Source organism: Ascaphus truei, chromosome 15 (assembly GCF_040206685.1).
Source record: "Ascaphus truei isolate aAscTru1 chromosome 15, aAscTru1.hap1, whole genome shotgun sequence".
In the NCBI taxonomy this organism is placed as follows: Eukaryota; Metazoa; Chordata; class Amphibia; order Anura; family Ascaphidae; genus Ascaphus; species Ascaphus truei.
In genome coordinates, this window is record NC_134497.1 from 33,520,434 (window position 1) to 33,535,818 (window position 15,385).

The 15,385-nt window shown below is 45.6% G+C and overlaps 1 protein-coding gene across 7 annotated transcripts in view; it reads right to left on the bottom strand.

The window, feature by feature from the left end:
• Positions 1–5,027: 5,027 nt before the first annotated feature.
• LOC142466780 (uncharacterized) overlaps positions 5,028–15,385 on the bottom strand; it is a 319,451-nt gene continuing 309,093 nt past the window's right edge. For 5 of the 7 annotated variants that reach the window (XM_075572184.1, XM_075572182.1, XM_075572187.1 and 2 more), the window contains one exon: positions 5,028–7,336. In XM_075572184.1, coding sequence (XP_075428299.1) covers positions 5,309–7,237 — 1,929 coding nt within the window. In that variant the 5' untranslated portion in view covers positions 7,238–7,336 and the 3' untranslated portion in view covers positions 5,028–5,308. The other 2 variants (XM_075572186.1, XM_075572188.1) reach the window with 2 other exon arrangements.

Here is a 15,385-nt window from a genome sequence, read left to right on the forward strand (position 1 = left end):
CAGGCATTTCTCCCGCAAAGCTAGAACCGCTGCGGTCAGACCGTCTGCTACAGCCGGATATTATGCAGGCCTCACTTTTGCTGGGGCTATTTAGAAGGGAAGAAGGCTCAGCCCTCGAGGCTATTTCTGGTGCAGGGTCAAGGCTAGGGCCTTCTTTTTTGACTACCAGTTCGGGGTAGGTGAGAGGACACCCGCTTGGTAGGGCTCACGAAAGATGCAGCATCTGAGGGCATTCATTCCCTCTTAAATCACAAGCGGCGGTAACTAGAACCATGCTCCAAGTATGGTCTCATCCACACACATATATATATTCCATAAACACATATAACCCCCCTGCTTGCTCCAAGTGCCAGCCCCTGCACAGAAGGAGCAGTGTGTCCATCTGCATGCCCCACTGTGAGGATTCGCCATCCTGGAGGTCGCAGACCGTCTCCTCATCCCAACAAGCCTTCTGTGACGGACACTCAGGATGCGCGGTTTCAGTACGCGTGCGCGGACCTTGCGCGTTCTGATTCCCCGCCCGCGGATTCGGATCCCGCCTCCCTCTCTGACGCACGACGGGTGCGTTCGGCCAGCCTCCCTGCTGACACATGGTTCAAGCCCAGCCCCCGCTTCTGTGAAGGTCAGGACCGGCGTGGGAATGACGCACGTTCTCGGCTCCGCCCCCTGACCTGTGACACGTGCGGGTCGGTGCGCGATTGGTCCTGCCCCCTCTTGCCCTAAGAATCGGCGTGGGAGTGACGAGCGCTCCAAGCTCCGCCCCCTGATATCCATGACGTGCGCAGGATGGCACGCGAACAGTTCCGCCCTCATCCCCGATTGTGGGGACAGTAAAGTACCCCTCTGTGCCCCCCTGTTGTTTCCCCTCAGTGTACCCACCTGTGTATGGTCTTGTCCCCTTTATATTATTTCGTTTCCCCCCCTCTCTCCCTTTATCCCTCCACTGGTATATGTATGCTTTTACATATTGCAATTGCACTTTATTGGATGTAGGGTATGTAGGGTATGCGGTTATGGTATAGGTTCTCTTGTGTATACATTAAATTATGCTTTTTGGAACTATCCCAATCTTGAATTTTGATTTCTATAGACAGTGAGTGCTGGACATTTTTTGGATTAGTGTGTATTATTGTTAGAGGAGTTAGGTCCTCTTTTGTCCCTGGCACACTGCACTGTAACTGACTTGTGAGTGCTGTTTATCATTTTTTTGTTCTTTCATTAATATAGGTTTAGTTAATGGCTGCATATCGGAAGATACAAAGAATTTTTCTGATACAAAAACATCCAGTTATGCCAATCAGTCTTTTGAAAATTCACAAGTCTCTGGTGTCCCCACCGGGCAGACCTAAAATATCTGCTAAAGACTCATTATGCCAAAAGTTATCCCAAATTGTGGATTATTATTTACTACCACTTGTTTGCAATATGAAGTTACTTAAAGCAGGGGTGCGCAAAGTTTCTAACCTGCGCCCCACTGTCTCCTCTCTGGCTCGCGTCCCCCCCTTCCTGCACGGCTCCGGTGTCAAATGTCACAGACCATGTGACATCACGTGACCCCCACGACGTCATTTGATGCCGGATTGCCATTGAGGCATGTCGCTGGAAGGGAATGTCCCCGGCATTTATTTGAAATGCATTCGGGGAAGCACGGGGTCTCTGTAACAGCTGCGACCCCACCAGAAAATCACACGCTCCCTGACTTAAAGGACAGAAGTGATTTCATTATCTGTACCAGACATCTTGACACAATTAACCCTAATACTTTATTGATTACTCGATATCTCAAGCCTTTATACCAACATCCCCCACAACTAACGTAGCGTGGATACTACGTTCCCAGCCTCCTGTACACACAGCCCGCGTCGCACGAACCACCTCGCTCAGAGACGCTACCCCCATCAGGGGGATGAAGTATGTCAAACATACGAAACGTGCGTATTGTTGTGACGTCATGACGGTGGAGTCTCTGAGGGATGTGGTTCGTGCGATGCGGGCTGTGTGTACAGGAGGCTGGTAACGTAGTATCCACACTGGGACATCAAAGGCTGTTTCATTTAGCCTGCTGCAACAAATACACAGGATCTCCATACCCAGACTGTAGTAATCTACTACAGATACTGTATGCTCATGTAGATACTGAATGGGGCAATGTGATGTTATTTCATTGATGCTAACTTCAGCTCATATGCTCACCATTGTATGAAGCATCATCATCCCAGATACTATATGGGTGATTAACTGTGTAGTTACTTCACATTCAGCACCAACAGCCTCACTGGGCATTACTGTGTTAATATATCATGTGAATACAGCTGATGATTGGTATATGACAATTATATTATGTATCATATCTAGTGTGTTTACGCACCTTAAACTTATACAGGTCATATGCATATCGAGCTCTTATCACACACTGCGCTCTGCGTCTTCCTGACTGGGATTGATGTGAGTCACATATGTTTAGCTATTGATTATTCTATCTGTATCCTATCTGATAGTACCAACTAGTGACATTATACTATATTATCTGGTGTATTAATAGAGTACTACCTAACAGGGGACTTAATATTTGGTATTTCCCCGTCTGGGTTTTTCATGAACCACCCCCTAGAGGATTTTATTTAATTGTTGTTATGTATTCATTTTAAGTCGTCGAGGTTACATTAATAAAATTTCTTTATTTTGGTCTTGTGAGCTTTTACCCACTCTAGTGTCCTGTTAGGCAGTAGTAAATATACTCCACCTGGTGGGAAAATTGACATCCCAGGCAACTACAGCTGTTTAATTTCTTTGAGTGCAGATATATGGGTTTCTTCGTGTTAACCTTGAGTTAGCTTGTGGTGCTACTGCATGTATGTTCATTACCCATTGCACCCTAGTGCATACTTTTTCAATGTAATAGGTTGAGCGTTGAGTTATTTCTTTTGTTGGTTACATATTATCACACATCCTGACTCACACTGACTATATACGACCACCTAGAGGCTTTGTTTTGCTGCTGAGAGATGAAATTCTCAATAAGAACGATTTCTGATTAGAGCATACTTACTACCTGCAAATAAGGGGCACAATGATGACGTATAACATGGCCGTGTAATGAAAATGGCGGGGAATATTAAGTATTTTAAAGAAAGGCAGAGGCCCCAAGATAGGCCGTCGCCCACACAAGGGCTGATGTGTCTCAGAGGTTTAGGAGTCAATATGGCTGCTTCTCCCCCTCATCACGAGGGATTCAAATTTAGCACACACACCAACGTGGGTGGGAAGCAGGGTGGGGTAGGGGAGGATTAGAGCAGTCGCGGGGTATTTGAACTTTGTGCCTGCTTGAATCCAACACTAATTTTCTTTTCTTCTTCCTCCCCGCAGGTTACCTGGTTTCCTGAGTCATGGATCGCCCCACCGCTGGGCAGTCTTCCTCTTCCGACTAGAGGGGCAAGAAGAGAGGAAGCATGTGCGGGAGCGGGTTAGAAAGGGTCAGCACATATAGTGAGGAGCACTGGGAACTGGATGTTGTGGTTGCTGTGTTCGGTGACTGTCTCCTTACAAAACATCCAAAGCAAGAGCCTAATTTAATGAAATACATGCATGTAATACAGACCACACATGATAAATACGGGGAGTCAGCATGGCAGGAATATGACAAACGTTTTAGGTAGCGGTGGCAGGGAAATCCAATTTAGTGTTTAGGGGAAAAGACATGGCTTTGTGGATGCAACTCGTGGAACCAGGTGGAGGTCCCAGGAGTAAACAACCAAACAAGGGCACAAAGGGGGAATACTGGGTGTTTAACGATAAACACTGCGCGCTTGGGGCGGGTTGCAAGTTTAGATGTGTGTAGTCAGTGTGGCCACCCCACCAAAAAATGCTACAAAGCCCCAGGCAACACAACCCTTGGGAGATGGAAAACCCCTCACGAAGGCCCCAATGCCGGTTAGCCTTAGCGCCTTGAGCTGACAGTTACAGGGGTACCCCGATCGGGAGAAAGCAAGGTTCCTGGAGAAAGGGTTTCAGTGCATACACACAAAAAAAAGTTTGCAAATACCAGTGGGGCACAGGGCGGGCACAATCACATTCTTCATTTGGGATTTAGAGTATGAGCATGCCGACGCTGCACACCGATTATGAATTGTAAATCCGCCACTGCCCTGCCCCCCACATCTAAATGTTTTTCATTCTGGGTTAGAGTTACAAATACAAAATAAAGTTGGGTGTTTCTCCTGGATTCCAATATGAACAACTCCCTCAGCCTGGCAATGTGCTTGTGGGGAGGTAACGCCAGCACATGTGTAACAGGCATCTCTGCCATAGAGGTGTGCAAGTGTAACCATCAGTGGGAAAGGTGCCTGTGTGAGTTGGCACCACTTGTTACATCATTACTGCATACTGTATGTCATTAATAAAGGGACACTAAACCTCCTCAGGTGCCTTTTCACGTCTACGTGTAACCTGTGAAATAGATGGTCAGCCCTTGCTGCTCTCTAGAGATATTAAAGGAACATGACATACTGTACAGTACAGTATGTAAAGGAAGCTGCATTAATGTCCCTCACTGGGAACGTTAGTCTGTGTCTCTGTCCTCCACCTCAGTATTCACAGGACATTGTAGGACATTTGGTCGCGGCAGTTTCGCCACGACTCACCCACCACCGGTCACTTCGCTGCTAAGGTAAGTGCCTAAACCCCCTACCCTAAAACCCCCATATCCTATGCCCCCCTTACCCTAGAAACTCCTACCTTAAACCCTTATCATAAACCCCCCACTCTAACCGCTAAAACCACTTAAATTAATCCCATAAACAGTAATATTTACATCAGAAGCTGCTAGTGGCAGAGGGTCCGTCAGCGGCCTAACGCCTGCAGCGTAATGGTCGCGACAAAACTATTCTAGTTCAAAGCTAAGTGAGACTACATACCGCTTCAGCATAATGGGAAACATACATTTTGTTAGAACCAACAGCATGAAAATATAAAACATTAAGAATATTTTTCTTTAAATAAAACAATAAGAATTATACAAATAACCAGCATTTAAAAAGTTATAACTTTTTTATCCTTTTAAAATGCTTGTTTTATGCACCATAAACTAAATTCACTTTTCATTGTGATTTAGTGTAACACAGATACACGTGTGCACTTATATGTGAGCGTCTTAGTCACAGGTTCTCCCTAAAAATGCCTGGCTATAGAGAAAGGTCTCTCCCCTGTGCGTCCTCTTGTATGTTCAGGTTGGATAACAGACTACATCCCTCTCTCCTGTGTGTGTTCTCTTGTGACTGTTAAGGTGGGATGACTGACTAAATCCTTTCCCTCATTCCCCACATACATGCGGTCTCTCCCCTGTGTGTGTCCTCTTGTGTGTGTTCATGCTGGATAAGTCACTATATCCCTTCCCACATTCCCCACATACATACGGTCGCTCCCCTGTGTGTTTTCTCTTGTGTGTGTTCAGGCTGGATGACACACTAAATCCCTTCCCACATTCCCCACATACATACGGTCTCTCCCCTGTGTGTGTCCTCTTGTGTGTGTTCAGGTGGGATAACTGACTAAATCCCTTCCCACATTCCCAACATACATACGGTCTCTCCCCTGTGTGTTTTCTCTTGTGTGTGTTCAGGCTGGATGACACACTAAATCCCTTCCCACATTCCCCACATACATATGGTCTCTCCCCTGTGTGTGTCCTCTTGTGTGTGTTCAGGTGGGATAACTGACTAAATCCCTTCCCACATTCCCAACATACATACGGTCTCTCCCCTGTGTGTGTCTTCTTGTGTGTGTTCAGGCTGGATAAGCCACTAAATCCCTTCCCACATTCCCCACATAAATGCGGTCTCTCCCCTGTGTGTGTCCTCTTGTGTGTGTTCATGCTGGATAAGTCACTAAATCCCTTCCCACATTCCCCACATACATACGGTCGCTCCCCTGTGTGTGTCCTCTTGTGTGTATTCAGGTGGGATAACTGACTAAATCCCTTCCCACATTCCCCACATACATACGGTCTCTCCCCTGTGTGTGTCCTTTTGTGTGTGTTCAGGTGGGATAACTGACTAAATCCCTTCCCACATTCCCCACATACATACGGTCTCTCACCTGTGTGTGTCTTCGTGTGTGTGTTCAGGCTGGATGAGTAACTAAAACCCTTCCCACATTCCCCACAGACATGTGGTCTTTCCCCTGTGTGTCTCCTCTTGTGTGTGTTCAGGTGGGATAACTGACTAAATCCCTTCCCACATTCCCCACATACATACGGTCTCTCACCTGTGTGTGTCTTCTTGTGTGTGTTCAGGCTGGATGAGTCACTAAATCCCTTACCACATTCCCCACATACATGCGGTCTCTCCCCTGTGTGTGTCCTCTTGTGTGTGTTCATGCTGGATAAGTCACTAAATCCCTTCCCACATTCCCCACATACATACGGTCGCTCCCCTGTGTGTTTCCTCTTGTGTGTGTTCAGGTTAGATAACTGACTAAATCCCTTCCCACATTCCCCACATACATACGGTCTCTCCCCTGTGTGTGTCCTTTTGTGTGTGTTCAGACTGGATAACTGACTAAATCCCTTCCCACATTCCCCACATACACACGGTCTCTCACCTGTGTGTGTCTTCTTGTGTGTGTTCAGGCTGGATGAGTTAGTAAATCCCTTCCCACATTCCCCACATACATGCGGTCTCTCCCCTGTGTGTGTCCTCTTGTGTGTGTTCATGCAGGATAAGTCACTAAATCCCTTCCCACATTCCCCACATACATACGGTCGCTCCCCTGTGTGTGTCCTCTTGTGTGTGTTCAGGTGGGATAACTGACTAAATCCCTTCCCACATTCCCCACATACATACGGTCTCTCCCCTGTGTGTGTTCTCTTGTGTGTGTTCAGGTGGGATAACTGACTAAATCCCTTCCTACATTCCCCACATACATACGGTCTCTCCCCTGTGTGTGTCCTCTTGTGTGTGTTCAGGCTGGATAACTGACTAAATCCCTTCCCACATTCCCCACATACATGCGGTCTCTCCCCTGTGTGTCTCCTTTTCTGTAAGTTCTGGTCTGATAACCAAGTCAGACTCTTCCCACTTTCTCCCAGATCTTTTCCTGTGGCAACTGATAATATATATTTTTTGGAATGAGCAGTTACATTGTTTATTAATTGCCTTGTCTGGTTGAAAGTTGCATTTTCTGTCATATGTATTGGAATGTTGCACGATTGTTCTGTCTTCATTTTTTCCATATACTCCATTTGGGTGTTTGAACTTCAGATGTTTGAAGAGGTAATCCTGACTGCTAAAAGCAAACTTGCAGGGTTGACATGGGTGGATTATTGGAGCTTGTCTTTGTACTAGACGAGACCAAAAAAATACAGAATTAGAAAATTAGGTGAAATTAGGCATTAGTTATCCAAAAAAGTGTGTGTGTTTTCCAAAACGTGAATTTTAAGTGAAAATTCTTTGTCCTTTGTGATAGAAATTGTATTTGTGATGGTGATGTTTTAATTTAAAATACAAACACAATTTAAGTGAGAAAACGTGCGTGCTCGGCACCCCCGTTTTAGCTATTTGCATGTCTACATTTATACTAACTGTGTGTATGTGAGTGAGTGTATGTGAGTGAGTATGTGTATGTGAGTATGTAAATGTGAATGACTGTGTATGTGAATGAGATTGTGTATGTGAGTGAGATTGTGTGTGTGTGACTGTGTGTGTGTGTGTCTCTCTCTTTGTTTTTGTGTGTAGCATTGGGAGTGGGCCCACCCTTTGATGGTTTTGTAAGAGAGTTTGGTGTAGAGAGTTTGAGCATGGAAGTTGTGGCCAAGTTCTGTGTTCAGTGTGGACCAGGCATTGGATGGGGTTCAGGCGGCTGATTATGGAACTTGCGGCAGACTTCTGAGGTCCTTAACATGGTGGCGGCCGTGCCTGCGCACGGCGCTGTACGCACCTTTGCACGGTGCCAATGTCTGCGCATGCGCGAGTATGGTGTGAGCAAAGTAGTAGCATGACATCACTTCCGTCATGGAATTCTGCTACAACACATGGGATTTTTCCTATCAAAACTCTATAGGTGCCAGCAAAGAAGTTTCCCTACACAAACTGTCTTACAAAAGGTCATGTAGGAGAGGTAAATTGACATATCACATAAAGTTCAGGATGAAAGTAAACTGTAGATTCACATTGTAAAAATGAAGGGTTTAGCACAACATGTGCAGCAATTGGGCCAGGAGAGTAGATGTAGTGGATCATACATTTAAAGTGCATCATAATATTTAACGATGTTTTAGCTATTTGCACGTCTACATTTATACTGTGTGTATGTGAATGAGACTGTATGTGAGTGAGACTGTATGTAAGTGAGTGAGGCTGTGTATGTGAGTGAGACTGTGAATGTGAGTGAGTGAGACTGTGTATGTGAGTGAGTATATATGAGTGAGTGAGAGTATATGAGTGAGTGTGTGTGACTGAGTGTGTGTATGTGTGACAGTGAGAGAGAGTGACTGTGTGTCTGTGAGACTGTGTGTGACACTGTGACTGTGTGACTGTGTGACTCTCTTTGTTTTTGTGTGTAGCATTGGAAGTGGGCCCACCCTTTGATGGTTTGGTAAGAGAGTTTGAGCATGGAAGTTGTGGCTGAGTTCTGTGTTCAGTGTGGACCAGGCATTGGATGGGGTCCAGGCGGCAGATTATGGAACTTGCGGCAGACTTCTGGGGTCCTGCACATGGTGGCGGCCGTGTCTGCACATGGCGCCGTATGTGCCTTTGTACGGCGCCAAGGTCTGCACATGCGCGGGTGTGGTGTGCGCAAAGTAGTAGCATGACATCACTTCCTTCATGGAATTCTGTTACAACACAAGGGATTTTTTCTATCAAAACTCTTAGGTGCCAGCAAAGAAGTTTCACTTCAAAAAGGTCACTGTTACACAAACTGTCTTACAAAAGGCCATGCAGGAGAGGTAAGTTGTTATATCCCAAAAAGTTCAGGATGAAAGTAAACTGTAGATGTACATTGTAAAAATGAAGGGTTTAGCACAACATGTGCAGCATTAGGGCCGGGAGAGTAGATGTAGTGGATCATACATTTAAAGTGGATCATAATATTTAACGATTTAAAAGGAAATCTCACTAGCTGCAAAACACCAATTAAAGTGGCAGAAATCATTTCAAATCCTTTGATAGATAGTAAGTCGATAGTTTCAGTTGTGAAGGTATAATTAAAAAATGATTGTACAATGAATAGAATACGTGTCTCATTAGAAGCTCACATACTGCTGCGGCACAGTTTATTCGAGCATTCTGTGCCGCAGCAGTAGCCTGGCGCGCGCCCGAGTGTGACGGGCGCGCGCCGAAGCAGCGGAAGAGCGCCCTCCGATCGGGGCGCTCTCCCTACCGCTGCCGGGTCCGCCGGGTCCCCCGGAACCCCCTGCCGCTGTCCCGCGATCGCGGGACACCAGGGCTCCCTCGGGGAGCCCCTGGACACGCATGCAGGGGGCGCACGCTCCCGATGACGCGTGACCGCGCGTCTATGACGCGCGGCACGCCGAGGGGCGGCCACTAGCAAGCCGGGAGATTTCCCGGCTTGCGGTACCGACCACACTTCAATAAAGTGTGTCGGTAGTGTATCAGTCACCGGGTGTTCCCGTTACCGCACCATGTCTCTAATAGTTACAGATCCTTCAAATCCTTAGCCACTGAGGTAATGATGGGGGTTATTAATGTATATATATTTTTTAAACTTGTTCTTTATATTTGAATTTTCTTTAAGAAAAGTGGGAGATTGGATACAGAACAAAAAAAGGGTGACGTGTTAATTTTAGATTACATACATACATTACACATTTAGTGGGGTACACATTAACGACATCACTGTCCAGACAGTGTATAAAATAACTAGTACAAAAAAAAAATCAACTAATAAGACTGTAAGAGGGGGAAAGAAAAATAAGAAGAAAACATGTAATTGCTTTTAGAATATTTTTACACGTGCTGGTATATCGTAAGAACATATTAGCAATCATACATTTGTGGACTATGCAATACCCTCCGGATCCTCCGTGAAGTTTTATGCAGTTATGTATCACATTGCACTGAGGTTCCCTCAAGTGTTATACTTTTTTAATTTGTGGTTTTTTACAACTCTCCTATTTAGTTTTTTTCAAATTTGGAGAGTTTCCCTAGTAAGATATCTATTTCCTATATAAATTCTCCATGGTTCCCATACTTTTAAGAATTTCTGAACTGTGTCATTTTGCATCCCAGTCAGTTTTTCCATAACGCAGACCCTCCATAATCTCGCTTTTACTGCCTCTAGTGCTGGCTGTTGTTCCCGTTTCCAGGCCTTTGCTATTTCACATCTGGCGGCTGTATATATACTGTATGTGTCAGCAACTTATTTTCGTTTCTTTCCATATTTTCAATTGGCTTACATAACAGCGCCGCCCAGGGGTTTAAGGAGAAGACAAACCCAAGAATTGTCTGTGCCATATTATGTGTGGCCTTCCATAACTTTGTAACCTTTGGACACGGCCACCACATAAACAAACGAACCCTGCTGCCCACATCCTCTTGTGCAGAGTGGGGACATGTTTCTGAAAAATGTGGACAATCTTAGTGGGGTGTAATACCATTGGTGGAGCATTTTATATGCGTTTTCTTTCATTGTAACACGTGAAACTCCTTGCAATCCCTTCAAATATATTTTCCCACTTCTCGATCTAATTGTCCTCCCAACGTCTCTTCCCACTTTATCATACATTTGGGTTTTTATCTCAGTGTCTATTTTAACTGCCTCTAATATGTTGTATACTTTTGAGATCAGACCTTTCTTGTCCTCCCCCGAGAGGCACATATCCTCATACTGTATAGTCACTATATGGAGCTTTGCTCCTTATATGGTCCCTCAGTTGAAGATACCTAAAGAAGGCCGATTTATGTAGCCCATTTTCTCTCATTACTGTCTCAAACCCTTTCATTTCTTTGTTTGCCCATAGATCTTTTATTCGTGACTCCTACCTTGCTCTATTCTTTAAACGTTGTTGGTTCCATGCCCGGTATAAAGCTAGGGTTCTCAAATAGTCGTGTCATCTGAGATTTTAGGTTGGTCAACCCATGTTTAAATTTCAATAAGTCTCACATTTTTAGTGAATGTGTGATGGATTCCAGAGACACCGTCAGCTCAGATCTTTCTTTCTTTGTTAACCATAATATCATATCTATAGTTGACCTTGAAAGCATATCAGACTCAATTTCCACCTACTTTTTCCTGTTTGTGGGCATGCCAGTGGACCAGTTGGCTTAAATGTGCCGCTTGATAATACTGCAATAAATGTGGCAAAGCTAATCCTCCCGACATCTTGGATCTATAGAGTGTGGGCAACTTTATTCTCGCTTTTTTGTTGTTCCATATAAATGTTGTGATTTTTGTCTGTAGATCGTGTATATTCCTAGCCCTGACCTGCACTGGTAGTGTGTGCAATAAATACAAGATTCTTGCTAATAGGTTAATTTTAATAGCATTTACTCTACCTATCCAGGATATATGATACCTGGACCATTCCTCTAACTCTTTTTTCAGTGTTTTTATCAATGCCGGGTAGTTTGTCTCATATATTGTGCCCTGTGCGTTGGTCAACCAGATTCCCAGGTACTTTACGGCCTAAGTCTTCCATGTGAAGTCAAAATTTATTTTTATCAGCTTTATTTGTTCCTGTGGGAGATTTATATTTAGGGCCTCGGATTTATCATTATTTATTTTAAACCCTGATCATTTTTGGAACTCCGATAAATTATTGAATAGGTTTGGCAGAGAGGTTAAGGGTCTTGATATTGTTAACAATATATCATCGACAAACAGTGACAGCTTGTATACTTTTTGTTTTACCTCAATCCCCCCAATATCCGCGTTCGACCCTAACACCACAATCTTTCTTTGTATCGGAGCATCCTGAGTCCCCACTGTGCTGGAGGAACTATTCCCCTGGCTGCTAGAGGAATTAGTCTCCCCTAGCCTTGCCATTTCTGCCCCGACATTCCCAATATCTTCAGTCAACATGGCAAATCTATTGGGATGGGTCAGCTCAGAAACTACCTGCCTCTCCCTATTGCACCAGCTTCCCCTTCTAACTGTCACCCAGCTACCTACCTGCTCATCACTAACAGCGCCACCATCTGCACCACTAGTCGAAGCAAGGGCCTGCTCAGTGAGCTCTAAACCCCTTTCAAGATTGCCAATGTCCCTCAATATTGCAAGTTTGAAAAATTGCCTCTTCAGATCAGCAATCTCTGACTCTAAAGAGACCATCCGCTCACACTTCCCACAGCGGTATGCTCCTTGGGACAGCTGCTCCAAGTGCACATACATGTGGCAAGATGTGCATTAAGTGGCATTTTCAATCCTGCTCATTCTAGCAACTATGAAGTTTATAAATACTAATAGTAAACTGTACTTCAATATACTATACCTTGTTTAACCGCTTCCTTGTTCTAACTGCACAAGTTAAACAACTAGCACTTCAAATCAACCACACGATCAGAATACGCAAGCTCAGGATTCGTTAGAAGCCTCTGTTTAAATAGGGACACTCACCAGGTGTGTTGGGTTATCAATTAACTAACCACACCCACTGCAGGTGTTAGGCCAGCCAATTAACTAACCACATCCACTCTGCCTCAGGCAGGAGAAAGGGGGGGAAAAGCTACAGGCTTCAATTACAACACACTTTAAAATAAATTAACCCACTGCACTCTCCCCCAAAACAGCCACCCCTGCTAGTATACACAGCACTTCTTTTTTTCTTCTGTTTCTAACTGCACACACTTTAAAATACCAGCACTTCAAAAAAAACACACAGATCAGAATACGCAAGCTCAAGATCAGAATACGCAGTTTACCTAACATTCGGAATAAATTTGTAAAAAATATTCTCTTGTTTTCATTTGGTGCGTAGGCGTTGACCAGAGTTATCTGAGTATTAGGTATCGTCCCTCTGGGTCCCTTCTTATCTTGTCTACCTTAAATGGAGAGTTCCTTGCTAGGAGTATGGCCACCCCCTTTTTTTTCTTCCTCCTTTGCAGATGCTGTGTATATCTGGGGGTAGTGTTTGTCTCAATATGAAGAAGTAGAGCTAGCCGTGAAGTGCGTTTCTTGTAGGAATATTATGTCTCCTGATAGCCTTTTGTATTCTGACATTGATATCTTCCGTTTTACCACATTATTCAGTCCCTTAGTGTTATGTGATAATAATTTCAGTGTCATTTTTATTTACTCGTTTTTGGAGTCTTCTTCTCTTGTGGGTGTTACGCTGGTGCTGCCCGCAGACCAGACCCGTCCCCTGTGCTGAGGTGGGACGTAGGGATACACACACCCGCAGCAAAGGGAGCGTGTCCGGAGTGTGGTGTTATTGTTGCCAGGCCAGGTATAGTAGTGAAGACAATACTTGCCGGTACCGGTAGTAGAGAAGGAGTAGTTATTGCCGTTGCCAAGTTCAGGGATGCCAGAAGTCACGAAGTCCAAGTAGAGCCAAAGTCGAGAGCCAGAGGGGGTAGTCGTCCAATCCGCGTCAATACCTGAGGAGTCACTGATAGAAAAGTCAAATGCTTCCATACAGAACTATGTCGAGCGACGAGTGATGGGAAGCACAGGCATAATAAAGCTGGGAAGGCCAATGGGAAAAGGGGGCAGGCCTGGAGGACTGCAAGGTGTCCTCCCTGATAGGAGAGAGGTGTTACAGCCCAGCTGAGTGTAATCATTGATTTGCCTTGAACTGTGTGATGCTTGAGGGCGACGCCTCACTGCAGCAGCAGTGGTTAAAAGTGCTCTGTTAGGCGTGTGCTCTGTAAACTGAGAATGCATGCACATAACGTCTGGGGCTGGCGTGCGTGTAGGAGGGTGTGGGCGCGACCGGCGCTGAGCAGAGGAATCGCCGAGGGGAGTGATCCCGCGACGGCGGCAGGGGCGAGGAGCCGTGGAGACCGGTAAGGCAGGATTGTTTAGTGTGTCCAGGGACTCCTTGCGGAGAGGGAGTGCTTTGTGTGAGAAGCGAGGAGAACGCCGATTCCTGACAGTGGGTTCTTTTTCTGTTTGTCCTTGAGCGGCGGCCCGAGGGTATTCTTACACGTATTGTAGCAATGAAAACATTTAGACATTTAAACATTAAAAAGAAAACAACACGTATAGAATAATCCAGGTTGCTAACATAGCCTGGATTTGTTTGTTCACTTATCGTGAACGTGCGTTCTCTGCGATTGCGCAGTAGTGGTTAAAAGTGCTCTGTTAGGCGTGTGCTCTGTAAACTGAGAATGCATGCACATAACGTCTGGGGCTGGCGTGAGTGTAGGAGGGCGTGGGCGCGACCGGCGCTGAGCAGAGGAATCGCCGAGGGGAGTGATCCCGCGACGGCGGCAGGGGCGAGGAGCCGTGGAGACCGGTAAAGCAGGATTGTTTAGTGTGTCCAGGGACTCCTTGCGGAGAGGGAGTGTGAGAAGCGAGGAGAACGCCGATTCCTGACAGTACCCCCCTCTTCAGGAACGGCCTCAGGACGGTCCAAGAACGGTTTCTCTGGAAACTTTTTCCTGAAGGACTTAAGAAGGGCCGGGGCATGAATGTCCTTTGAAGGTACCCAGGATCTCTCTTCAGGGTCAAAGCCCTTCCACTGCACCAAGAACTGAAGCTGACCCCTGGATAGGCGAGAATCCAAAAGAGAGTGAACTTCGTATTCCTCGTTATTTTGTACAGTAATGGGATCCGGTTTACGAGTCTGATCCGGAAAGAAGTGACTGGAGATAAATGGTTTTAAGAGGGACACATGGAAGACATTGGGAATCTTCATACTGGGTGGTAGTTGGAGCCAGAATGCCACAGGATTGATTTGTTCGCAAATAGGGAAGGGACCCAGGAACTTAGGTGCCAGTTTAGGAGATGGTACCTTGAGGTGGATATTCCTAGAGGAGAGCCATACCAAATCCCCTGGTTTGTAACTGGGCGCCGGACGACGACGATCGGCCTGTTGTTTCGATCTGCGGAGAGGAGTTAAGAAGGGTAGACTGAATCCTGGACCATGCGGTTTGGAGGGAAGAAATGCGTTCATCTACGGCTGGTACTCCAGAAGGAATGTTGGGGATGGGAAGACAGGGAGGGTGGAACCCATAATTTATAAAGAAGGGTGACTCCCGGGTGGACTCGTTTTTTGCAGAATTGACGGCATACTCTGCCCAAGAGAGGAGTTGAGCCCAATCATCCTGGAAATCGGATATAAAACATCTCAAGTACTTCTCCAGGGATTGATTGATTCTCTCCGTTTGTCCATTGGATTGAGGATGATAGGCGGAAGAGAAAGAAGAAGAGATGCCCAATCTCTTCGTGAAAGCTCTCCAAAACTTTGATACGAACTGAGAACCTCTGT